This window comes from Lithobates pipiens, unplaced genomic scaffold, assembly GCF_037356315.1.
Source record: "Lithobates pipiens isolate NorthernLeopardFrog02 unplaced genomic scaffold, aLitPip1_a1.2 Scaffold_25, whole genome shotgun sequence".
Lineage (NCBI taxonomy): Eukaryota > Metazoa > Chordata > Amphibia > Anura > Ranidae > Lithobates > Lithobates pipiens.
Window position 1 is genome coordinate 72,115,197 of NW_027507787.1, and position 26,429 is coordinate 72,141,625.

General features: G+C 46.1%; 1 protein-coding gene across 1 annotated transcript in view; it reads left to right on the top strand.

The window, feature by feature from the left end:
* Positions 1–26,429, top strand: part of LOC143929882 (protransforming growth factor alpha-like) — a 62,037-nt gene that overhangs the window by 12,656 nt on the left and 22,952 nt on the right. Inside the window, exons 4-6 of the mRNA XM_077453839.1 lie at positions 15,016–15,133; positions 16,055–16,201; positions 21,521–21,582. Coding sequence (XP_077309965.1) covers positions 15,016–15,133; positions 16,055–16,201; positions 21,521–21,582 — 327 coding nt within the window. The remainder of the gene's footprint in view (positions 1–15,015; positions 15,134–16,054; positions 16,202–21,520; positions 21,583–26,429) is intronic.

Below are 26,429 nucleotides of genomic sequence, written 5' to 3' on the forward strand. Positions count from 1 at the left end.
ATCCAGGGGGTCAGTCTGTGGAGGTCCTCCCTCTTCTAGACCGGCGGCTGGGTCTGAGACGCGGCTGGGATTCATATCTCGCGCCGTTCGTATCCAGCTCATGTCTTCCGGGTCCGGATGACGAGCGCGTCATTCCGGCTGGGGGCGGGACTTTCGACGGTGCGACGGGTTTTCTGGTTCCGGCCGCTGGAACGCAGGGAGAGGGGGCAGTCTCATTCAGCTGACATCACTTTCAGGATTGGCGTGGAATTCAAACTGATAAAAGCGCCCAGACGCCATTGATCCTCGCTGACGATGGAAGAGGATCAATCGGCGGTGGCAGGAGCAGGAGCCATGATTGTCAGCTAGGCTCAGGTAAGCAGGGGCAGTGGTCTCTGTCATTACTGTTTGAGCCAGGTCGTTTCCTCCCTTCCTTGCACTGGGAAGCCTGCAGCATTCTTTTCCTATGTTACTATTTAGGAACAATGCTTTTTCAATAGTTTAGTGAGTCTGTGGGGGGATTCACTGGCTGAAGAGCAAATAGAATTTGAAAAATTTAAAATCTGTTCTATTTGGCAGCATGTCTTTTTTTTTTTTTTTTTTGTTCGTGTGTGTATTGTAACTGAGGTTTGGGGGTTTTTCTTTGGTGTATTTCAGAAGGTGAAAGCAAGAGGAAGTGTCCATCGTGTAAAAATGTACTTAGAGATTCTTGGACCAAGGTGTTATGCAGGTCCTGCATAAGCGACTTGGTCAAGAAAGAAGCAGCTTCCACTACTCCTGCGTCTCAGCAAGGAGAGCTGCTAAGTTTTTAGGAAAGAATTATCAGATACTTTTAAATATTTCCGGTCTTATTTAGACAGGCGCCCAGCTGCAGGTAGTAGCTCAGTGCCCTGTTCTCACTCTCCAGCATCTGCATCCAGGGGGGGCAGTGACTCTGAGGATGAGGAACATAGTGGGTCCTCTGCTTCTGAGGAGGAGGCAAAGGAGGTAAAGGAGGCTTCTGCTTCATCATCCCGGTATAAATTATCCCTAGAGGTGGATGACCTGCTTAAAAAAAAACACACTACTCTGAATATCAGAGGATAAAGCCCAACTGTCACTGCATGACAAAATGTTTCAGGGTTTGGGCGAGGTGAAAGTGTTCCCGGTACATAAGTTTCTATCCAAAACTATTAAAAAGGAATGGAGAGACCCAGAGAGGGCCCTTTCTTTTTCAGGTCCCTCAAATGCAGGTTTTACTTTGAAGAGGATAGCTCTCAGGTATCGAACAAGAAACCTAAGCTTGACGTGGCATTTTCTCAGGTTTCAAGGAATAGGGATCTTGCGTTTGAGCACATGGGTATCCTAAAGGATGCCATGGACAAAAGGGCTGATTCTCTTCTAAGGAAGGCTTGGGACTCAACATTGGCAAACCTAAAACCAGCGATGGCTTCAACAGTAGTAGCCAGAAATCTGGAGCACTGGTTGGAACAGTTAAGACCATATCGAGGCAGGAACGCCTAGAAAGGACCTGCTCAATACCTTGCCTGTCCTCTTAAAGCAGTGGGGTATATGGCAGATGCCTCAGCAGAATCCATTAAGAGGTCAGCAAGGTCCTCAGCCCTGATAATCTCAGCCCATAGGGCTTTATGGGTGAAAACATGGACAGGGGATACTGCCTCAAAGACCAAATTATGCGGTCTTCCATTCGAGGGAGATTTGGTGTTTGGCCCTGACCTTGAAGCCATACTGGACAGAATGGCCGACAAGAGGGGTTTTCCTGTTAAAAAGAAAGTGAACCCCAGAGCACTAAAAATTTTCGTGCTTTTCGAAAAACCTCGGAAACCAGAGACAGGATATAGAAGGCCCTGGAAGCCACAGAAGGGAAGGGGCAAGTCGGGAGTGTTATTCCGCCCCCCTACCCCAAACCCAAAGAGCCAGTGACGGTCTTTCAACTGTGGGAGCAAGGTTACAGGCCTTTTTTCCACAGTGGAAGTCAATGACAGTCTGTTCATCCTCAAGACAATAAAAGAGGGTTACAGGCTGGAATTCGCTCGTTCCCCCCCGCACGGTTTTATGTAACCCAGGCTCCTTGAGACCCAGAAAAATCAGTAGCCATGATCTCTATTTTGCAAGAACTGATGCAGCAAAGGGTGATCATGTACGTTCCCCCCCCCGAGGAGGTAGGGCTGGGCTGTTACTCACACATCTTCCTTGTAAAGAAACCATCGGGCAAATTCAGATTGATTCTGAATCTGAAGATTTTAAACAAATCGATCAGATACAAGAGATTCAGGATGGATACAATTTTCGCGGTGAAGAGTCTTCTGATGTCAAACGGTTTTATGGCATCCATAGACACAAGAGATTCATATCTCCATGTGCCTATGGCCATAGCATCACAGAAATATCTGAGGTTTGCGGTCAGGATGGGAGGCTCTGTGCTACATCTCCAGTTCAGAGCTCTCCCGTTCAGTCTATCCTCATCTCCGAGGATATTTACAAAGATCGTAGCAGAGGCCCTAGCCCCCCTCAGAATAGAAGGTATATCGATTGTTCCATACTTGGACGACCTTTTAATTTTTGCCAATACAAAACATCTATTGGAGAGGGACCTGGGAAGGACAGTAAGATACTAAGCCCCTGTGCACAGTCGGAGATTTCCACAACCAAATCTGTCGGATTTTGCCCGTCGGATTTTGCCCGAAACTGTTGCATACACACGGTCGGACAAAGTTGGCATAAAATCCAATCTTTCAGAACGTGATGACGTAATTTTGTTACGATGGGACTATATTCAGGCTAGTAGCCAATAGCTTTGATGTAGGAATTTGATCTGAGCATGCGTGGCACTTGGTCCGATCAAAATTCTCTACACATGATCGGAGTATGTCCGATCGGCCCAGTTGGTCGGGAAATATTTCCAACATGTTGGAAAATTGGGTCCGACGGAATCAGTCCGATGCATACCACACAGTCGGATTATCTGACGACACGGTCCAATAGGACACATTCCGCCGGATTCTCCGACCGTGTACAAGGGCTTAGAGGGTCTCGGTTGGCTGATAAACAGGGAGAAATCAAGCATGATTGCATCTGTCGATAAAGTTCCTGGGATACACCATCGACTCCAGACAGGAAAAGATTTTTCTCCCAGTAGAGAAAATAAAAAAGGTTGAGTGCCGTGAAGAGGACCCAGACAAACCTGCCTATTTCTATCAGGGCAGCCATGTCAGTTTTGGGCCTCCTCACAGCATCCATCCCTGCAGTGCAATGGGCATGCCTCCATGCAAGGGATCTCCAACAGGCAATATTGACGAATTGGTCCTACGGGGAGTCCCTGGAGAAGCAATTCAGGATGCCCCCTCAGGTTCAGAGAAAGCTCTGGTGGTGGAGTCACTCAAGCCTAGACAGGGGTCTACTTTGGTGTTTTCCGGTAGACCGGAGGTTGACTACAGATGCAAGCTCCTGGGGGTGGGGTGCCCACCTGGAAGGACAGATGGCCCAGGGGAGTTGGACAGTCAGAGGCCAGGAGATCCTCCAATTGGAGGGAACTAAGGGCCATCCTGCTGGGACTATGGGCCTTCAAAGAACTGGTTCAAGATCTCCATATCCAGGTCTTATCTGACAACGCCACAGCTGCATCCTATATAACAAGGCAGGGGGGCACAAGAAGCAGGGTGCTGCTATCCCTGGCCAGTCAGATTCTGTCATGGGCAGAAAGCAACCTGAGGTCCATATCAGCGGTACACCTAAAAGGAGACCTGAATTTAGTAGCGGATTTTCCGAGCAGGGAAAAAATGTGGGAGTCTGAACCCTGAGGTTTTTCAAGATCTGACAGTGAAATGGGGACTGCCTCGGATAGATCTATTCGCGTCACGGAGCAACACAAAAGTGAAGGCCTTTTCTTTAAACAGGCAAGATCAAGCAAGGGGACTGGATGCCCTAGCACAACCGTGGAACTTCCACTTGTGCTACGCTTTCCCCCCTTTTCAGATGATCCCTTTGGTTCTGAAGAAATTGCAAGGGGAATCCACAAGTCTGATTCTAGTGGCTCCCTTTTGGCCCAAAAGGACATGGTTTGCCACCATACAGAGGATGGCGGTGGGACCCCACTGGGTTCTTCCGCTGTGGAGAGATCTCCTAACCCAGGGACCTCTTCAGTAGGGATGAACCGAACACCCCCCGGTTCGGTTCGCACCAGAACTTTCGAACGGACCCCAAATTCGTACGAACTTTAGAACCCCATTGAAGTCTATGGGACTCGAACGTTCGAAATTAAAAGTGCTAATTTTAAAGGGCTAATATGCAAGATGCTGTCCTAAAAAGGGTTTGGGGACCTGGCTCCTGCCCCAGGGGACATGGGTCAATGCCTAAAATGTTTTTAAAAATGGCCGTTTTGGCGGGAGCACTGATTTTAATGACGATTAAAGTGGGAAAAAAAGTGAAATATTCCTTTAAATATCGTGTCTGGGGGGTGTCTGTAGTATGCCTCTGAAGTGCCACGTGTTTCCCGTGTTTAGAACAGTCCCTGCACAAAATGACATTAAACGGAAATAACATCATTTAAAACTGCTTGCGGTTTTAATGTTATATCTGGTTCCTGCAATATGGTTGAAAATCATTGAGAAAAATGGCATGGGTAGCCCTCCCTGCCCATTACCAGCCCCTTTGGGTCTTGTACGGATATTAAGGGGAACCCCGTACCCATATTAAAAAAAGGAAATGCATGTGGCCCCCAGGCCCTATATACTCAGAACAGCAGTATACAGGCGGTGCAAACAAGACAGGGACTGTGTAGGTTTGTTGTGTTAAGTTAAATCTGTTTGTAATTTTCAACTGGTACATTTTTAAAGTGTAGCTCCAGTCAAAAAAAATATTAAGCTTTTTGGAAAACATAGGGAAGGCTTATCACCCCTGTATAATTTGTTTTGTCGTCCATCTTTTTTCATCTCACTTGCTGTTGTCTCCTTCCGTTTGCAAGTAGGAGATGTTTGTAAGTTGGATGTTTGAAAGTAGGGGCCTGCCCTATATGCTCTGCAGAAATGGCGGAACAAGGTATTGGTTTTGCCACAACATTGTAAGCCATCAAAGTGACTCTTGGTGGACTCTGGAGCGCCCTGCTGTGAACGATTATATCAAGAATTGTAATTACATGCCATTGTTGAACAGTGGTAGAAAAATTGACCTTTGGTGGTTGTGGTGCTGGTGCCACAACACTATGTCCTCACAGTTACTCTGGGTGGGCACAGGAACGGGCCCTCCTGTGAAATATTATATCAAGAATTGTAATTACATGTCCCTGTTAAACAGGGGCAGAAAAATTGGGCCTTAGGCACTGGTGCTGGTGCCACGACACTGCAACCTCTCCCATATACTCTAGTTTTATTGCAGGAATTAGCCCTGCTGCAAAGCATTGCATCAAAAATTATAATTAAACGCCCCTGTTAAACAGGGGCAGAAAAATTGGGCTGATGGCATCACCCAGAACCAGAAATGTTCTTCCAACATATCGGCGGAGGAGGAAGAGGATAGACAATCAACATAACAGGACAGTCACTCAGTATCAGCATAGGCAGTCTTGAAGGGATGTGATATTTCAAAAAAAGTTATGCGGTTACATCAGCTTCAGGTGCTTGGTAGCTGTGGGTTATCCAAGACTGATTCATCTTGATGAAGGTCAGTCGATCAACTGATTCGGTGGACAGGCGCACCCTGTGATCGGTAACAAAGCCACCAGCAGCACTGAAGGTGCGTTCCGAAAGAACGCTGGATGCAGGACAGGCCAGTAGCTCAATTGCATACTGTGCAAGCTCTGGCCAGTGATCCATCCTCAAGACCCAGTAAGCCAGAGGATTTTCGGTGGGAAAGGTGTCCAAGTCTGACCTTGCCCCTAGGTATTCCTGCACCATTTAAATCGGACGCTGGCGATGGTTGCTGGAACCGATCATACCTTGGGGCTGCAGACTAAAAAATTGTCTGAAAGCATCAGTCAGACGGCCACCTTCTCCACCGCTCCTTCTGACCGATGCCTCAGCAACACGTTGTCCAGGACCAGGAGTTTGTAACCTCCCAGTCTCTGGGAACGCGTTGCACAGACCTTTCTGCAAGGCCTCCCAGAGAGGTCCCATCCTCTGCTCTCTCTGCGATGGCAAGATAAGGTCGGCAACCTTACCCTTGTACCGTGGATCAAGGAGAGTGGCCAGCCAGTAATGGTCCCTCTCCTTGATCCGAAGAATACGAGATCCTTCCGCAGGCTTTGCAGGATCAGGGAGACCATGCAGCGTAGGTTAGCTGAGGCCTTCGGTCCAGAGTCCTCTGGGTCACTAAGGACATGATCCGCAGCTACCTCCTCCCAGCCACGTACAAGTCCACGTGTTTCTTGGGACTGTAAATCATCCCTACAAGACTGCTGATGCTGAGTGCCAACCTCCACCTCCATGCTGACACAATCATCCTCCTCCTCTTCCTCCTCCTCATCCTCTTCCTGTGTGATGGGTGGCACAGCAGGAACACTGGATAAAGGGGGCCTTGAGAGGCAAGGAAGTCCTCTTCCTGCCTCTGTTCTGCCTCAAGTGCCCTGTCCATTATTGCATGCAGCGTATGCTCCAAGAGGTGCACAAGAGCTACAGTGTCACTGATGCATGCACTGTCACTGCTCACCATCCTTGTGGCCTCCTCAAACGGTGACAGGACAGTGCATGCATCCCTGATCATGCCCCACTGGCGTGATGAGAAAAAACCGATGGCTGGGAGTGAACTTTTCGCCGGTCCAGCAGCTGGGGCAGGGACATTTGCCTGCTATAATCGGACGTGGGTGTACTGCTAGCAGAGTGCCTGGAAAAACTTGGCTGTGACACGCCTAATTCTACCCCTTCATTCCCCTCAGAGCAGGTTTCAGAGAGGACTAAAGGTCTAGTGGGGTTGGAGATGCCAGCTGATGAGGAGCAAGGAGAGGTCTGCTTTGTTCTTTGGTGTGGGTCTTTGAGGCGTGCTTGCCAACGAGCTGCATGGCAGGTCAACATATGTCTGGTCAAGCATGTGGTGCCCAAGCGGCTGATGTTTTGGCCACGCGAGATACGCTTGAGACATATATTGCAAATAGCAGCGGTGCGATCTGATGCACTCGTCTCAAAGGCCCACACCAAAGAACTTTTAGAATAACGTGCAGAGGCAGCGCCCTGCACAGGCGGAGCTCTGCGGTGTGATTCAGTCGGTGTGCTGCCCCTAAGCTGGCCCCCGGAGGGCATCCTGCCTCGTTGGACATGTGCCTCCTCCTCCTCCTCTCTCCTACCAGGCACCCACCCAAGTCAGTCCCCTCATCATTCCCCTCCCTCTTCATCGCTGTAGCAAACCTGGCAGTATGCTGCAGCTTGTGGAACATGACTGGCAGATTGCTGTTCTTCTTGAGCATCCCCTCTCTTTGCATTCACGCTACTGCCTTCCTCTAGCTGAGTATCATCAGTGCCTACAAAACACTGGGCATCCTCCTGGAGCATGTACCCAGCACTGTGCTCAAAGAGTTTAGGAGACTCCTCAGGAGGATGTGGTGGGTCTAGGGAAGGAGTTACTGATGATGACATTGAGACGAGGGAAGACTATGCGTTGGCAGCTGCTTTGCTTGTACCCTGAGACTGGGTGAGAGAGGATGAGGAGGATGGTAGAGTGGATGACCAAGCCCTCTTCAAGTCGTTGGCATGTTGTGGCTCAACATGTCCAGCTGCCGAAAAGGACAAGCGTGTCCCATGGCCACGTGCTGATGATGACGATGCACCGCGTCCACGACCAGCACTGTTGTCTCTAGAAACAGAGCCTGCTTGCCCTCTTTTATCGGCTCGCACCTGTCTGCCTCTCCTTGCTGGCCTTCCAGACATAATTGCTTGAAGGGAGTTGGGTAAAACAGCAATTGGGTATTATATATTGTGCTGGAGGCACACAACACTCACTAACTCCTGCAGATGCCTTTATTATAGAACACCAGCAATAAAGGGGTATACTGTACTGGAGGCACACAACACCCACTAAGCCCTGCAGATGGCTCTATTAGAGAACAGCAATAAAGGGTAGATACAGGTGTATATTGTGCTGGAGGCACACAACACCCACTAACTCCTGCAGATGCCTTTATTATAGAACACCAGAGATAAAGGGGTATATACAGATGTATACTGTGCTGTGCTGGAGGCACACACAACTTCCAATAACTCCTGCAGATGGCTCAAATAGAGAAGAGCTATGTAGGTGGATATAGCGGTGTGTACTGGGTACAGAGCACGCAGACAGCATGCACAAGCTCCTAACACTGACTGCAAGCTCTATTATAAAAGATGGATATATCGCTAGCTATATAGGTGAATATAGCGTTGTATACTGCGGTCAGGGCACACGGATAACCACTACAGAAGAGCAAGATCGAAAAATCGGCCGATAACGATCGGTGTATACTGTGTTGAAGGTACACAGAACACCAACTGCTTCAGACGCCAACACACTATACAAGGCTGCCGCGCTGGCGGCCTTATATAGTGTGGGGCATGTACTACACAGCCTGAGCTATGATTGGCCACAGGCATCCTGTTTGTGGCCCTGCCATTTGGTCTAGCCACAGCACTGTGGTGTTCTCAAATTCTAGCACCTCCTTTAGCCAGATTAAGGACTCCGGGCATAACAATCCTGGCCTATTTAGATCTACTTTTTTAATAGATCATTCAGTCTCTGGTCTAAACCAAAGTCTAGTCACAGTAGTAAACTACCTGGAATCTCTGGGTTGTATACTCAACCTAGAAAAATCCTCCTTAAAACCATCAGATTACAGTACTTGGGGCTGGTCATAGATACCCTACAGAAGGTATTCTTACCCCAGACAAGAATCCGTTCCATTATAGGACTAATTCAACTTGTCAAAACAAAGAATCCTTCCATTCGGCTGTGCATGAGATTGTTAGGGAAAATGGTGGCCTCTTTTGAGGATGTCCCTTGCGTGCAGTTTCACTCAAGACTGCTACAAAACGCCATCCTGTCGGTCTGAAACAAGAAGGTTCAGGCTTTGGATTTTCCAATGCGCTTTTCCCCCGACGTATGTCGGAGCCTAAATTGGTGGTTGAGATCCAGCAACCTCCAAAAGGGAGATCCTTTCTGCCAGTAGCCTGGAAAGTGGTGACAACAGATGCCAGCCTTTTAGGCTGGGGAGCAGTCCTGGAAGAAGATTCTGTCGAGGGGAGATAGTCCAAGTCAGAAAGGACCTTGTCCATCAACATTCTAGAGATTCGGGCAGTACATCTGGCCCTAGAGTCCTGGACACTAAGGCTACAGGATTGTCCTGTCAGGATTCAATCTGACAATGCCATGGCTGTGGCTTGCATCAATCACCAGGGGGGGTCACGAGAAGTTGTGCAGCCCAAAAATAGGAGAATCCTGTTCTAGCTTGGGCAGAAAGCAACATCCCTTGCCTATCGGCTATTTTCATTCCGGGAATAGAAAATTGGCAGGCAGACTACTTGAGTCGCCAACAGTTATTTCCGGGGGAATGGTCTCGTCATCCCAACATTTTCCTAGTGATATGTCAGAAATGGGGTATTCCGGACGTTTATCTGTTCGTGTCCAGATTCAACAGTCAACAGCAAAGGGATCTGCTAGCATGCAGAACAGACGCATTAGTCTTCCCATGGGATCAGTGTAGTAGTGTACTGCAGGCTGCAGTATGAGTCCTCTAGTCACTGATGTATGAAAACAGGATTTTTAAAACTGCTTACCTGTAAAATCCTTTTCTTTGTAAATCCGGGGACACAGAGGTCCCTCCCTTCTTGGTATACACTTCTATTGCTTGGCTACAAAACTGAGGTACTCGCAGTAATAGGAGGGGTTATATAGGGAGTGCACGTCTAGTCTTGGGTTGTGCCAGTGTCCATCACCTATTGGTGGCCTATTAACCCACATAGTAACTACTATGGCTCTGTGCCCCCTGATGTACATCAAAGAAGGATTTTACAGGTACCGTATATACTCAAGTATAAGCCGAGATTTTCAGCCTCTTTTTTTTTTTTAGGCTGAAAGTGCCCCCTCGGCTTATACTCGAGTCACCGCCGTCTGTCTACCCGATCAGCGTGTCGAGCAGACAGACGGCAGCCATTCAACTATTCAAATTCTGCGCCTCCCTGTCTGTGATAGGCGGAACACTCAATTTCCCAGCAGTCAGTGGTCCGCCTATCACGGACATCCGCTCATCCTCATACTACGGACGAGGATGAGAGGATGTCCGTGATAGGCGGAACACAGACTGCAGGGAAATTGAGTGTTCCGCCTATCACAGACTGAGGCGCGGCTTTTGAACAGTGGAATGGCCGCCGTCTGTCAGACGAGAAGAGGTGCGGCGATCCTGGCATGGCCGCCGTATGTGCAGAAGCACACAGGCTCGGGACACAGGCATGGACGGACACACAGGCATGGACGGACACACAGGCATGGACGGACACACAGGCATGGACGGACACACAGGCATGGACGGACATGTCTCACCCTCGGCTTATACACGAGTCAATAAGTTTTCCCATTTTTTTGTGGTAAATTAGGGGCCTCGGCTTATATTCGGATCGACCTATACTCGAGTATATATGGTAAGCTTTTTTTTTTAAATCCTGTTTTTTGGGATACAGCACTGCGTTGCTATAACTGCTAATTGCGCGGTCATGTGACGCCGTACCCAAACTTCCTTGACAAAGTAAAAAAAAATTTCTTCCATTTAGGCCCATGTATTCTGCTACATATTTTTTGGTAAAAAAATACAATAAGTGTATATTGATTTGCACAAAAGTTATTGTGGCTACAAACTATGGGATATTTTTATGGGAATTTTTTTTTTTTTTTTTTTTTTTTTTTTTTTTTTACAGCAATGACACTCACCGACTTTGTGGGACTGACATTGCAGTGGACAAATTGGACACCTAACTGACTTTTGGGAACTAGTGACAATGGTGATCAGTGCTTAAAATATGAACTGTTACTGTACTATTGACACTGGCAGAGAAGGGGGTTAACACTAGGGCCAATCAAAGGGTTAAGGGTGTCCCTAGGGGATGCTTTCTAACTGGGGGATAGACTGAGTGGAAGAACAGAGATCCATGTTCCTTGTTAGCGGGAACACAAGATCACTGTCTCAGCTGTGTCTTTACATGATGATCGATGGACATCACGTCAGCTGGACCTGCTAAATTGGGCCCCCCCAGCCAATCAGCATGTGCATGCACCCACAGTCTCTTGCACGAAATGACATACAGGTACGTTGTTTCGTCCAATAGACCCACTTTGCTACATTATATATGCATTATACAGTGGTGTGAAAAAGTGTTTGCCCCCTTACTCATTTCCTGTTCCTTTGCATGTTTGTCACACTTAAGTGTTTCGGCACATCAAACCAATTTAAACAATAGTCAAGGACAACACAAGTAAACACAAAATGCAATTTGTAAATGAAGGTGTTTATTATTAAAGGTGAAAAAAAATCCAAACCATCATGGCCCTGTGTGAAAAAGTGATTGCCCCCCTTGTTAAAACATACTATAACTGTGGTTGTCCACACCTGAGTTCAATTTCTCTAGCCACACCCAGGCCTGATTATTGCCACACCTGTTCACAATCAAGGCATCACTTAAATAGGAGCTGCTTGACACAGGTCCACCAGAAGATCCTTAAAAGCTACACATCATGCCGAGACCCAAAGAAATTCAGGAACAATTGAGAAAGAAAGTAATTGAGATCTATCAGTCTGGAAAGGGTTATAAAGCCATTTCCAAAGCTTTGGGAATCCAGCGAACCACAGTGAGAGCCATTATCCACAAATGGCGAAGACATGGAACAGTGGTGAACCTTCCCAGGAGTGGCCGGCCGCCCAAAATTACCCCAAGAGCGCAGCGACGACTCATCCAAGAGGTCACAAAAGACCCCACAACAACGTCCAAGGAACTGCAGGCCTCACTTGCCTTAGTTAAGGTCAGCGTTCATGCCTCCACCATCAGGAAAAGACTGGGCAAAAATGGCCTGCATGGCAGAGTTCCAAGGAGAAAACCACTGCTGAGCAAAAAGAACATCAAAGCTCGTCTCAATTTCTCCACAACACATCTTGATGATCCCCAAGACTTTTGGGACAACATTCTGTGGACCGATGAGACAAAAGTGGAACTCTTTGGAAGGTGTGTGTCCAAGTATATCTGGCGTAGAAGGAACACTGCATTTCATAAAAAGAACATTATACCAACAGTAAAATATGGTGGTGGTAGTGTGATGGTCTGGGGCTGTTTTGCTGCTTCAGGACCTGGAAGACTTGCCGTGATAAAAGGAACTATGAATTCTGCTGTCTACCAAGAGATCCTGAAGGAGAATGTCCGACCATCTGTTCGTGTACTCAAGCTGAAACGAACTTGGGTTCTGCAGCAGGACAATGATCCTAAACACACCAGCAAGTCCACCACCGAATGGCTGAAGAAAAACAAAATTAAGACTTTGGAGTGGCCTAGCCAAAGTCCTGACCTGAATCCTATTGAGATGTTGTGGTATGACCTTAAAAAGGCCGTTCATGCTCGAAAACCCTCTAATGTAACTGAATTAGGACAATTCTGCAAAGATGAGTGGGCCAAAATTCCTCCAGGACGCTGTAAAAGCCTCATTGCACGTTATCGCAAACGCTTGGTTGCAGTTGTTGCTGCTAAGGGTGGCCCAACCAGTTATTAGGTTTAGGGGGCAATCACTTTTTTACACAGGGCCATGATGGTTTGGAATTTATTTCACCTTTAATAATAAACACCTTCATTTACAAATTGCATTTTATGTTTACTTGTGTTGTCCTTGACTATTGTTTAAATTGGTTTGATGTTCCGAAACACTTAAGTGTGACAAACATGCAAAGGAACAGGAAATGAGTAAGGGGGCAAACACTTTTTCACACCACTGTATAATGCATATATAATGTAGCAAAGTGGGTCTATTGGACGAAACAACGTACCTGTATGTCATTTCGTGCAAGAGACTGTGGGTGCATGCACATGCTGATTGGCTGGGGGGGCCCAATTTAGCAGGTCCAGCTGACGTGATGTCCATCGATCATCATGTAAAGACACAGCTGAGACAGTGATCTTGTGTTCCCGCTAACAAGGAACATGGATCTCTGTTCTTCCACTCAGTCTATCCCCCAGTTAGAAAGCATCCCCTAGGGACACCCTTAACCCTTTGATTGGCCTTGACTATTGTTTAAATTGGTTTGATGTTCCGAAACACTTAAGTGTGACAAACATGCAAAGGAACAGGAAATGAGGAAGGGGGCAAACACTTTTTCACACCACTGTATATGATTGGCAGTGTTAGTCACATCAATAAACAAATCCTTTTTTATGACCATAGTAAGTACAGTGTGGTTTGTTTTTTAAAATAACATTGCGATCTACCTCTTAACCACTTGCCATCCACCCCATAGCAGTTTTACTGCTAAGAGGTGGCTCTCCTGTGCAGACTCATGTGTATGTAATGTCTGTACTTCTGCCTTCAGAGGGCACATGTGCTTCCAGCTGGCCACTTTGGCTGTGAATATTCACAGCAGAAGTCCATCTGCGGGTGCCAAGCCCTCTAGCACCTGCTGACCTTAGGCAGATCCCCGTTCTGTGTGGTTTACCAATCTCCCATGGACTCCATCCCAGAATAAGCCAACTGCTCTGTAGCAGTCTTCTGGCCATGGCCTGGTCGGCATGTGGTTAATTGGATCACTGTTTATGCTGGCTAATCCTCTTGGAGGCTCCTACGTGATGGGATTCATCTTGTGTCAACTCAACCTTGTTATCTAACCATTGTGTTTTGGGTTATATTATTTTTTTGTGGTGACTGCCCTAATTTTAAAGTGTATTAAAACCTGCATTTCTTTTCCATAAACAGTCATTCCTTTTTGGTTCTTATCACATCTTATCTGTGGGGGTAAAAGGTCTGGTATTGGCTCTGGGTTTGAAGAGCAGGAGGCACTGTTTGGCAGAAGCACCCAAGCTGGTTGCCAGGCATTCTGTCCGATTTGGTGGCAGCAGTGGGATCTGCTTCCTCCTTAGGGGCAGTCCAAACTCACCACCGGGACCCGGTGTCGGGTGATATTGACAGTGTTTCAGGAATTGATCGGCATGGCAGCGGATTTCCAGTGGCGAAGGCTAAAGATGTTTGCCCAGTATGGAGAGCCTGGTTCTGCCCCGGATGTACTTGAATTGAGATGTGATCCACAGGAGCTGTGAGAATCAAGCAATCGCAGTGTTGGCTTGCTCAGTTCTCAGTGTTGGAGGCGCCCGGGGACAGATACAGCATCAGACTGATGCTGTATCCACCTAGGTATGAATCTAAAAAAAATACCCATACTTCTCAACGCTACTACAAAAATGTTAGCCTTTTTTTTTCATCCAGTGTTGTGTAGTGGATTTATTTTTCTTCTAGTGGGTTTTTGAGCTTCTAAAGCTAGCGTGCAGGGCACCTAAAGCTCAACTCCGGGAAGAGGGCTGATTTACCTGCCAAGTATTTGTAATTTCCTCTATCCAATTCTTAGATTTACACAGCTCAGTCACAGCTCAGACCTGTCAGGACAAGAGACCTGATTGTTCTTTGCTGCAGTTTCACTCCCCAGGCTGTGACTGTAAAGTGAAGAAGCAGCAGACAAATTCATCTTACTCTGCTCCTTTTTCTTGCTCCCTTCTATCAGTGTGCCCTTTGAATGGCTTTCAGTCATGCATCTCCTCTCCCAGTCTGAGCTCTGCTAGACAAGCTTTAAGAAGTTGATGACAAGTCAATTCAAGTATTTTCACAGCAAGCACTTAAACCATTGAATGTATTTTTGTATTAATGAAGACCATGCTGTCAATTAAACTGTCTGTATTAAATGAAGACCATGCTGTCAATCTATACCATTAGATTGGCGCTCGAAGTCTGGTTTTATGTACTGCACAACCACATTGCAGGCTTTAGTGTAAAAATGAGAATTGTTGGAAAGACTAACCCATGTGTACGATGTTCTGTCAAATATTGAAAATATTCTATTCTTTTTAGCTTCTTACTATCAGGCAGAAACACAGGCCAGATTTGTTGAATGTCCTGACAACTACTCTGACTTCTGCTACCATGGCACATGCAGATTCCTTCTATCTGAGTGGGAGGCCTCTTGCGTGTAAGTGTCTGCTCTTTGTTTCAAGTTGTAAAAATTTAAAGTTCAAAGTGAAATATCCCAATGAAACCAGACCTGCTTTATTCTGATCAGTAATGGCTAGAGTATGTAGACCTCCATGTCCATACTTGACGTGATGCACAACTTCATAATAATGTTATGCAAATGTAATGTTTGCAGTTCAGGCTTGGCAGAACCGTGATTATACATGGAAGCCTTTGTCAATATTTAACATAATGTCTGCCTTAAAACAAACATGTCTGAAACTCTGTATGCAATTGCTAGTTTATCTGATTGCCCCCAAATGCTGGAACTTTCCAAAGGACAAGTCTTGTAGAGTCAACTCTTACATGCCCCCTCTCACCTTCCGATGCTTTCCTTATGGCCCATATTTAATGGGCTACCTCAAAGAAATATGTTGGGAAGGAAGGGGTGGGTAAGCTTTGACTTTTCCAATGAATGCAGAAGCTTTGCCGGTCAGGGCATCCTGGCATTTGGATATAGAAATGAGGCCTGAAGGATGCCTCCTATCCCTGCCAAGTGAGGCCACACAAACCCTGCCAAGACCTGTGCATGTGCTATGTAGTCTCCATTCAGTTCTTTAGAGCTTGTACCGGCTTTTGATGTACGGCTGTGTGGCCTCTGACCAAACACGTACCTGATTTTTAAACGCCCTCATTGAGATTTACTTTGGAAGTTTTTTATCTTTTTTTAAAGCGGGGGTTTCTCAATCAGGGTTCCATGGAGTCTTGGGGTTCTTCAGAGGCTCTTACAGGATTCTTTTAAACTGATACACAGGCTTTTTTCATATTTGAATGCAACTTGTTTTCATAGTTAAGCTAGTAATACTATTTTGGTGTTAATTATCCTCAGTTTGATTTTATCTTTTTTGTAATTTCTTGATTTTGTCGTTTTAATTCCCAGATGTTTCAAAGGCTTTCTTGGAATTCGCTGTGAGCATGTGGATTTGTTGCAGGTGAAGGCTGCTGATCATCCTTTCCTGCGAGAGGTGGCACTATCGGTGATCTGTCTGGCTATAGTAACCCTAAGTAGCACATGCCTTGTGATACAGTAAGTGTAAAACGTGAACGTTTTTGTTTCCACTTACTATTTGCTAGAAGTATGTTCATGACGGTTTCTTTTCCCCCTTCATTTGTAGGGTGACTGTGTCAGACTAATGAACTGTACAAACGACCTGTATGGCCAGTGTTCTTTAGGGACAAGCAATATATTATCTTTTCACAAAACTTGGAAAAAATTCACCTTTGTTAGTGAACTGTATTGCTGTTCGTGGGGAACGCAAAGTTAAAATGGCACAGTAGTCAGGAAAAAAGGTGGAAAAAGTTACTTGCCTGCTCTGTGTAATGGATTTGCAGAGTAACCCTGATGCTCTTATTAGGTCCCCCCACCAGCAGTTCTGGCTCCTCCTCCCCTGCCAAGTGCTCCCAATAGCAAGCCTCTTGCTATGGGGTCGCTCACGTGACTGGACATTTGTCCATTCACATACAGAGCACAGCTCAACCCCTGCCCCACTCTCCTCATTGGCTCACTGGCTGATTGACAGCAGTGGGAGCCAGTGATTTCCACTGCTGTGAACCAATGATGGTTGAGAGCCACTGCACATCACTGGATTGAGTAGGGCTCAGGTAAGTATAAGGAAAGGCTGGGGCGCTGCGCCCAGAAAGTTTTTGCCTTAATGTATTGCATGCATTGCTTTTTGTTATTGGCTTCAGGTACACTTTTTAAGGTGGCTCGCTGAGAAGCAGACGGGTGTCAGTCCAGGCACCTGGCAGATACAGACTTTATTGTCACAATGACGCGGTGCCTGGACTGATATCCTTGACGTCAGCAGAGAGTGGCCTCCAGTCCACTCTGCTGAAAACAGGTCACAGGAGTGCAAAACTAACTGCACTACTGTGATCACTAGGCGAAGCCCAGTCAAACGAGCTTTTGGGTGGATTTCTTTTTTTTTTTTTTTTTTTTTTTTTTCTGGCTATGAAAAGACAGTGAAAAAATGTAAACTGAAACTTCTGGAATAGTTTGAACTGACCTGCTGTGCACTTGGGGCCCATTCACACCAGAAACTGCACAGAACTCTTTACTTCCTCTTTCATTCCCTGCAAAGGCAAAGCATAATGGACTACTATGCGTCGCATAGTAGTCCATTATGTGTCACTTACCTGACACAGGAGCCAGTGAAGTCATCGCTGTCCCCTGTAGTCCGGCGCATCCATCTTCTCGGTGGGGTCTCGCAGCTCTGCCGCTGTCATTCAGCGAAGCCGCGATGACGTCACTCCAGTGCATGCGCACGGGAGCCGACACACGCGGCATCTTTGTCGTTGACAATGCTGCGCTCAGTGCGCCTGCGCGCCGTAGACAGCGGTGCCTGTCTTTGGGCAAATATCTCCTAAACCATATAGGTTTAGGAGATATTTCTTGGACCTACAGTTAAGCCTTAATCTAGGCTTACCTGTAGGTCAAAGTGTGTTGTAAGGGTTTACAACCACTTTGTGTGTTTGAATCGCACTTGAATGCGTTTTTGCGCTGTTTGCAATGCATTTTTCTATACATTTTTGGGCTTGGCTTAAAAGTGTGCTGTGCATTTGTAGCACGTTTCCTGCATTTGCAGCATGCTCTACTCATTTATCTGAATGTATACAGTGACTCAATAGTTGACGGCAAAGGGACTATAAGACAGCCAGGCAACTAGCATTTTAGGTCACAAGTAGAACCTATACCTTTACATAGCCACTGTTACATCGTCCCAAGCTAGACTCTCCCTGAACTTGTAGGCAGCAAAGGAGTACACCGAATTGTATTAACGTAATAAGTGCTTTATTTGTACAACAAATTAGGAGAATACATATCTTAAAATGTAAACTCTAGTTTAACAAACAATACTATTTAATATACAAAGTACTAACCCTTTGTCTAGCTGGTATACATGGCAGTTTACACTTACAAACTTCTTGATTATAAATCCTGCCCACGACGTGTTTCTATCTTATTGGTCACAATCTTCATCAGGGATATCTTTGCTATATAGGAATGTTGAACATAAACCAGAGCAGTTGAAAACCAAAAGTCTTTTGGATAGACTGGACAGGGACACTAAAGCAAGAGGCCACATACATGGATTACACTGGAAAATGAAGAAGCCACACACCAGACCACCATTTGACTGGACATGCAATACATTACGTCAAAGGAAAAGCACCTAGGCAGATTGCAGGTGTTAGTGATTGGACAGGTGGTTTCAGTTGTACCACACATACTGTATTAAGATATCTGGTATTCCCACTCCTTTAGCTACTGTAGCACCCTCTAGTGTGCTAGAATGGGAGCTGAATATAGCCTTTTTGTGTAGGCAAACTTTGGCTTGGCTGGCATCCAAGTTTGGGTTTATTCTTAATCGGGGTTTAAGTGACTCAGGTAGGTCAGGTGACTCATCAGGCAGCACCTCCAATGCCTCCCCCCTACTTGCTGGAACCTTGGATAAGCTTGCAGAAGAATGGAAGGTAATTAAGGAGGGGCCACCTGGAGTATTCATGAAAATACCCTGAAGTACTGTAAGGGGACAGGCACTGCTTAAATACTCTGGGCCAGGCCAGCAGGGGCAGGAGAGTTTGGGTATAAGTCTGGAGATGGAGTGCTGAGGAGGCTGATGGTGGCCTTTGAAGATAACCCCTAGTCTGGGGGGTGGGGAGTTGACCTCGGGGCTGGGAGCTCAGGTGCAGGAGGGATCCTCTGACAAGCCAAGGAGGCGTCCTGGCCAGTGGCACGGGAGCAGGTATGAACAGCAGGAGCCAAAGAGAATGTCCGGGAGATCTCCAAGGAGAAGACAACCACTTGGGCTGGTGAGCAAGTCTGGGAGGACTGAGACCGCTTGAGGGGACTGAAGCGTCAGTCTGGGTGGACTGTAGAAGATTAGCCAGGAGGGCTAAGGAAAGGGGCATCTGCAGCCAGGTGGGCTGGCGGTGCCTGAAGAGGTGGTGCTGGGATCAGTGACCACAGGAGGAATGTAGCTGGACATTAGAACTTTTCTACACACTAAAGGGGCCCGTGGTCCCTGCCTACAAAAAGTATCTGGCTTGGTGCCTAGACAGATCCCACCTAAACCGTGGTCCAGTGTAGGGCTTGTCCATCTTTGGGTGTAATCCATTAATGTGGCCTCTTGTAAGCTTCAGCCTGAGCATTCCTGCCCAAGGTATATCCCGTCTATCCAGAAGAAAGATGCTTTGGTTTTACATTCAACATTTTCTACGTTAATTTTATCCCTGATCCCCCCCCTGATGAAGAATACCAAAAGGACGTGTTGGAGTTTGTGGGCAGAATTTATTAGGAAATTTGTATGTAAACTGCCATGTATACCTGCCACACAAAGGCTAACGCTTTTGTAAATCTCAATTATCGTTATACCGTAGCTTTAAGATGCGTATTGTCAAACACCTAGCTGGAGCAATAACAAAAAATGAAGCCAATCCCTGCCATAGGCTATTAATGTCAGGATGCCCACATAACACGCTTATGGAAGCGCTTGAAGCAAATTCGTTTAATATGCGTTGTCCAACGATTACCCAGATTGTTAAAATCTGGAAAACAGCTAAGGCCTTGTTGGGATACCAACAGGTATCCGTGTTGGCTCCCTTATGGGACAATAGGAATTTAGATGAGCTATTTAAAGTTGAAAAATGTAAGGAGTGGGTAAACCAAGGGATATATAAACTAGCGCAAATGCTTCAGGACTCAGAAATTAGATCATTTGCTGACTTAAGGTCTGAATTCTCCTTATCGAATCACTCGCTTTATAAATATTTTCAGGTCAGACACGCAATCCAGGCCCAATTTAGATCACAGGAGATGCAGCTGATCGAGATCCCAGTGTTATCTCAAATTATGTCCAGGGACACGCTCAAAGGATTGATTTCATTCCTGTATAACAGGCTGGGAGATAAATTGTTAGACCGAAGCGGTATGATTAAAAGTAAAGGGAAATGGGAGAGAGATGTGGGTCCGATGTCCATACCCGATTGGGACTGGATAGTGGAACAGGGAACCAAGGTCTCTATTTCTCCGGCACAGAAAGCCTCTCAACTCTTTTTTTTCCACCAGGTATATTACACGCCTAGGAAAATGTTCAAAATGGGATGGAGAGATAATGATCAGTGCCCCAGATGTGGTCGGGTTGGGGATTTCATTCATATGTTTTGGAGGTGTCCAAAACTGTTTAGATACTGGACACAAGTTATAGACCATGTGAATGGAATCTTCGGGTTGACATTGGAGGCAACAGTGAGGACCTGCTTGTTGGCTATACCGGAGGGATATAAAATCCCTAAAAATATATTTGAACCAGTTACTAGATGCCTTTTCCAGGCAAGGAAATTAATTGCCCAGAATTGGCAAGCACATTCTAGTCCACTATCAGATATATGGTTGGATAATATAAGGGAAACTATTGGTAAGGAAAGGGTTTTCTTTATTAAGCAGGGTAACGGTAAGAAATTTAAAAAGATATGGGGCTCTGGATTGGGAAGAATGGGGATTCCCCTATAAGTTATTGTGACAGAAAAGGTGTTTCTTAGCCTATATAGCTCCTTCATTTATTCCTACGATGCATTCTGTGCTCGGTGTCTTCTAATGGATTGGGGATAGGAGGGGGGGGGGGGGTGGAGGGGAGGAGTAGGGAGAGGAAAATTTTGTATTAGATATGGGATACCAGGATAATAGATACTGGCATGGTGTGTAGCCCCTAAATACTAGGGGATCTTTTACTACCTTTGTACTTAAATTAAATGTTACAATATCCTTAGGTGATTATACTAATCTTAAAATTTGTATAACTAAATATGCTACGATGATGTGGAATGGAGAATGAGACACGAGTGAGCGATAAGCTGAACCTAGTCTCTGGTATAGAAACACTGATGTGGCAAAAAAAAAAAAAAAAAAAAAAAAAAAAAGAAAAAAAAAAAAAAAGATGCGTATTGTCGTGTGTGGTGGTTTTTGTTTTGTGTTTTTTTTTTTTTGTTTTTTTTTTTTTACAAACTAGGACCGATTTGCCACAGAGGTTCTAAAGTAACAAGGGTGAGCGACCTATACTGTATCTACCCAAAATTAGTTTCCATAAGACCAGGCATTCTGACTGTTCCCAACCTTGCCAGTTTAGGCCTGATGTGCACTAGTCGCGTAACTTCAGCATTGTCTCGTCTTTTCCTTTTCTGTTAAGACAGGCAGTTTGGGCTGTGACAAATGTTTGTAGTCCATTGATTGTGCATCAATGACCTGTTTAGAGAACACTTCCATGGAGTACTGCAATAGCAGCCTAGATTAACCTACAATATAATTTCTGTACCAATAAGTGAGCCTTACAAATCTTCTGTTTTTTAGCTTCTGCAAAATAAGACGAGAGAGACATAGGCTAAGCCTCCTGAAGAATATACAACTTAATGGTATGTCTGGCAGAATTTGACTGGTGTGGTACTGCTATAGTAGTTTAAAGCTATAAAGAGGTCTACACTGAACCAACCCTCATCCAGGCCTTCAATGCTCCAGGTTGCTGTCTTTGTAATGCAGGCCAAATTGTGTACAGCTTCTCCATGGCAGCCATTGGTATAGGCATGTTGGTTGAAGGGAGTGGAGGGAGCAAATACAGACTTGGGTGGTATGGCTTTGATAAAAGTTAAAGCAGGACTTCACCCAAAAGTTCTGCTTAACCACTTTCAGACCGGACCATTTTGCTGGTAAATGACCAGAGGTCTTTTTACACTTTGGCACTGCGCTGCTTTAACTGGTAATTGCGCGGTCATGCAATGTTGTACCCAAACAAAATTTGCGTCCTTTTCTTCCCACAAATAGAGCTTTCTTTTGATGGTATTTGATTGCCTCTGCGATTTTTATTTTTTGCGATATAAACGTAAAAAGACCGCAAATTTTGAAAAAAAGATATTTTCTACTTTTTGTTATTAGAAAAATCCAATAAACTCAATTTTAGTCATACATTTAGGCCAAAATGTATTCAGCCACATGTCTTTGGTAAAAAAAAAGTCAATAATTGTATATTTATTGGTTTGCGCAAAAGTTGTCACATCTACAAACTAAGGTACGTTTTCTGGAATTTACGCAGCTTTTAGTTTACGACTGCCTATCTCATTTCTTGAGGTGCTAAAATGGCAGGGCAGTACAAAACCCCCCCAAATGACCCCATTTTGGAAAGTAGACCCCCTAAGGAAATTGATAAGAGGCATGTTGAGCCCATTGAATATTTTATTTTTTTGCCTCAAGCGATTGAATAATGACAAAAAAAAAATTTTTTTTTTTTTTTTTACACAAAGTTGTCACTAAATGATATATTGCTCACACATGCTATGGGCGTATGTGAAATGACACCCCAAAATAAATTCTGCTGCTTCTCCTGAGTATGGGGATACCACATATGTGGGACTTTTTGGGAGCCTAGCCGCGTACGGGGCCCCGAAAACCAAGCACCGCCTTCAGGCTTTCTAAGGGCGTAAATTTTTGAGTTCACTTCTCACTACCTATTACAGTTTTGAAGGCCATAAAATGCCAAGATGGCACAAAACCCCCACAAATGACCCCATTTTAGAAAGTAGACACCCCAAGCTATTTGCTGAGAGGCATGTTGAGTTCATGGAATATTTTAGATTTTGCCACAAGTTGCAGGAAAATTACAAACTTTTTTTTTTTTTTTTTTTTTTTAACAAAGTTGTCACTAAATGATATATTGCTCATGCATGCCATGGGCATATGTGAAATGACACCCCAAAATAAATTCTGCTGCTTCTCCTGAGTACGGGGATACCACATATGTGGGACTTTTTGGGAGCCTAGCCGCGTACGGGGCCCCGAAAACCAAGCACCGCCTTCAGGCTTTCTAAGGGCGTAATTTTTTGATTTCACTCCTCACTACCTATTACAGTTTTGAAGGCCATAAAATGCCAAGATGGCACAAAACCCCCACAAATGACCCCATTTTAGAAAGTAGACACCCCAAGCTATTTGCTGAGAGGCATGTTGAGTCCATGGAATATTTTATATTTTGCCACAAGTTGCGGGAAAATTACAAACTTTTTTTTTTTATTTTTTTTTTCACAAAGTTGTCACTAAATGATATATTGCTCACGCATGCCATGGGCATATGTGAAATGACACCCCAAAATAAATTCTGCTGCTTCTCCTGAGTATGGGGATACCACATATGTGGGACTTTTTGGGAGCCTAGCCGCGTACGGGGCCCCGAAAACCAAGCACCGCCTTCAGGCTTTCTAAGGGCGTTACAGTTTTGAAGGCCATAAAATGCCAAGATGGCACAAACCCCCCCCAAATGACCCCATTTTGGAAAGTAGACACCCCTAAATTTAGGGGTACACTAGTGAGACTAGGTAATAAATGGCGGGTGCCCTGAAACTATAAAAAAATAACTAACCAACCAGCGTCACCTGTAACAGTTATATGGTGATCACTGGTGAAAGGGTTAACTAGGGGGCAATTAGGGGGCTTTATGCGGTAGTATATGGGGGTCCCTGGCGCTATAAAAAGCTGCAGCGAACCTAAATACCTACCTGCCTAACTAGCGTCACCTGTGACACTAATACAGCGATCAGAAAAACGATCGCTTATTAGGCTGGGTTCACACTGGAGCGATGCGGGAACGTCACGAATGCGCGGCGGGTTCCCGCATCGCATGCCTCCCGGCGGCAGTTCACACTGCCCTATGCGAACTGCTGGGAGTGTCAGTGAAATGTTACTGACACCCCCAGATCAGTTCGCATATCGCAGTGCGATCTGCAAACTCGGATCGCATGGTGTGAACACCCATGCGATCCGATTCTGCTGCGGGCCAAAAAAAGGGTCCCGTGCGAATTTGCGGCGGGTGCGGCGGGTGCGGCGAATGGCTGAACTTGAATCGCACAGAGATCGGATGTGATTTGCACTGCAGTGCGGTGCGAATCACATCCGTTCTCATAAACCGCTGCAATGTGAACCCAGCCTTAGTGACACTGGCGACGGGGGGTGATCACGGGGTTAAACCTTTATTGGGGGGGTTAGGGGGGTACCTTAGAACTAAAGGGGGCTAACCCTAACTGCCCTAACAGTTATTAGTCACAAATGACACCCGCCGGGTGATCAGGGGGTTAAACCTTTATTAGGTAATAAATGGCGGGTGCCCTGAAACTATAAAAAAATAACTAACCAACCAGCGTCACCTGTAACAGTTATATGGTGATCACTGGTGAAAGGGTTAACTAGGGGGCAATCAGGGGGCTTTATGCGGTAGTATATGGGGGTCCCTGGCGCTATAAAAAGCTGCGGCGAACCTAAATACCTACCTGCCTAACTAGCGTCACCTGTGACACTAATACGGCGATCAGAAAAATGATCGCTTATTAGGCTGGGTTCACACTGGAGCGATGCGGAAACGCCGCGAATCCGCGGCGGGTTCCCGCATCGCATGCCTCCCGGCGGCAGTTCACACTGCCCTATGCGAACTGCTGGGAGTGTCAGTGAAATGTTACTGACACCCCCAGATCAGTTCGCATATCGCAGTGCGATCTGCAAACTCGGATCGCATGGTGTGAACACCCATGCGATCCGATTCTGCTGCGGGCCAAAAAAAGGGTCCCGTGCGAATTTGCGGCGGGTGCGGCGGGTGTGGCGGGTGCGGCGGGTGCGGCGAATGGCTGAACTCGAATCGCACAGAGATCGGATGTGATTTGCACTGCAGTGCGGTGCGAATCACATTCGTTCTCATAAACCGCTGCAATGTGAACCCAGCCTTAGTGACACTGGCGACGGGGGGTGATCACGGGGTTAAACCTTTATTGGGGGGGTTAGGGGGGTACATTAGAACTAAAGGGGGCTAACTCTAACTGCCCTAACAGTTATTACAGTCACAAATGACACCAATGCAAAAAAAAAAAAAAAAAAAAATGACATTGGTGTCACTGTGACTGGGGGGCAGGGGTAATTGGGGGGGTGATCGGGGGGTAAAGGGGGGGTGTGAGTGTGCCTGGCATGTTCTACTGTGTGTGTGAGTGTTGGTGCAACTTACTGATCCGCTCTCCTCCGTGTCGGAACGAAAAATACCGACACGGAGGAGAGAATACATCACTTCCTCTCCTGTGTTTACATTACAGGAGAGGAAGTGATGTCACCGAGGATTTCTATTCGTCGGGAGCGATCGCGAGGGGGTGGCCATGAATGAATGGCCGTCCCCTCGTCCGGGATCGCTCCCGTACGAATACCGACCGCCGCAGGCACCGGGCGGGGGCCCGATCGGGCCCCCGACCCGCGGGAGGCAAGGGACGTACATGTATGTCCTTATGCCTGCCCGTGCCATTGTACCGACGTACATCGGCGTGCGGCGGTCGGCAACTGGTTAAATCCCCTCCAGCGCCACCACCTTTGGATTGCCTAGGCCAGTGTTTCTCAACTCCAGTCCTCAAGGCACCCCAATAGGTCACTTTTTTTAGGATTTTCCTCAGATGAAACAGCTGTGGTAATTACTAAGGCAGTGAAGCTGATCAAATCACCTGTGCAAAATAATGGAGAGTCTGAAAACCTGACCTGTTGTGGCCTCTTGAGGACTGGAGTTGAGAAACCCTGGCTTAGACAATCGGAGCAGAAATTGGACCCCTCACTACTCCTTTTCTGCAGCATTCTGGGACACATCACAGGTCCCAAAAGGCTGTGAGACCCTTCAAAGAGCGCAGCTGGTGCATACATAGTGGGAAATCGGCTGTGAAGCTGCAAGGAGTCATGGCTGGTTTGCCACAGTAAACATTCTAGCACTGGAACCTGTAGACTGGTGCGGTGAGGACTGTGCTAGATTCTTGGGTGCGCAAGTGTCCTTATTTCAGCAGCTAGCTGCTGACTGATTTTTTTTTTTTTTTTCAAACTGGGTCAAAATCCTCTTAACTGGTGGTAATGCAATTAAGAGTTGCCCAACCTTTAATTCCGGATGCCTGCTGTAACAAACTTGTATGAAAAAGCATCCTGCTTTTGTGTAAAACTCCTGCCAGTCCTTCTGCTTTCCCTTTACTTCAGCCCCGGAAAGATTTTTGTGATGCGGCGCTGCAGCGCTTTAACTGACAATTTTGCAATGCTGTACCCAAACAGAATTTGTCTTTTTTTTAAAAATTTTTTATTTTTTCACACAACTTTTCTTTTGGTGGTATTTGATCTCCTCCTGCGGTTTACTTTTTTACACTAAAGTGCTAAACAAAAGAAGTAAAGTGCTTAAAAAAAACGTCATCAGTTTAGATATATATCATTTTAA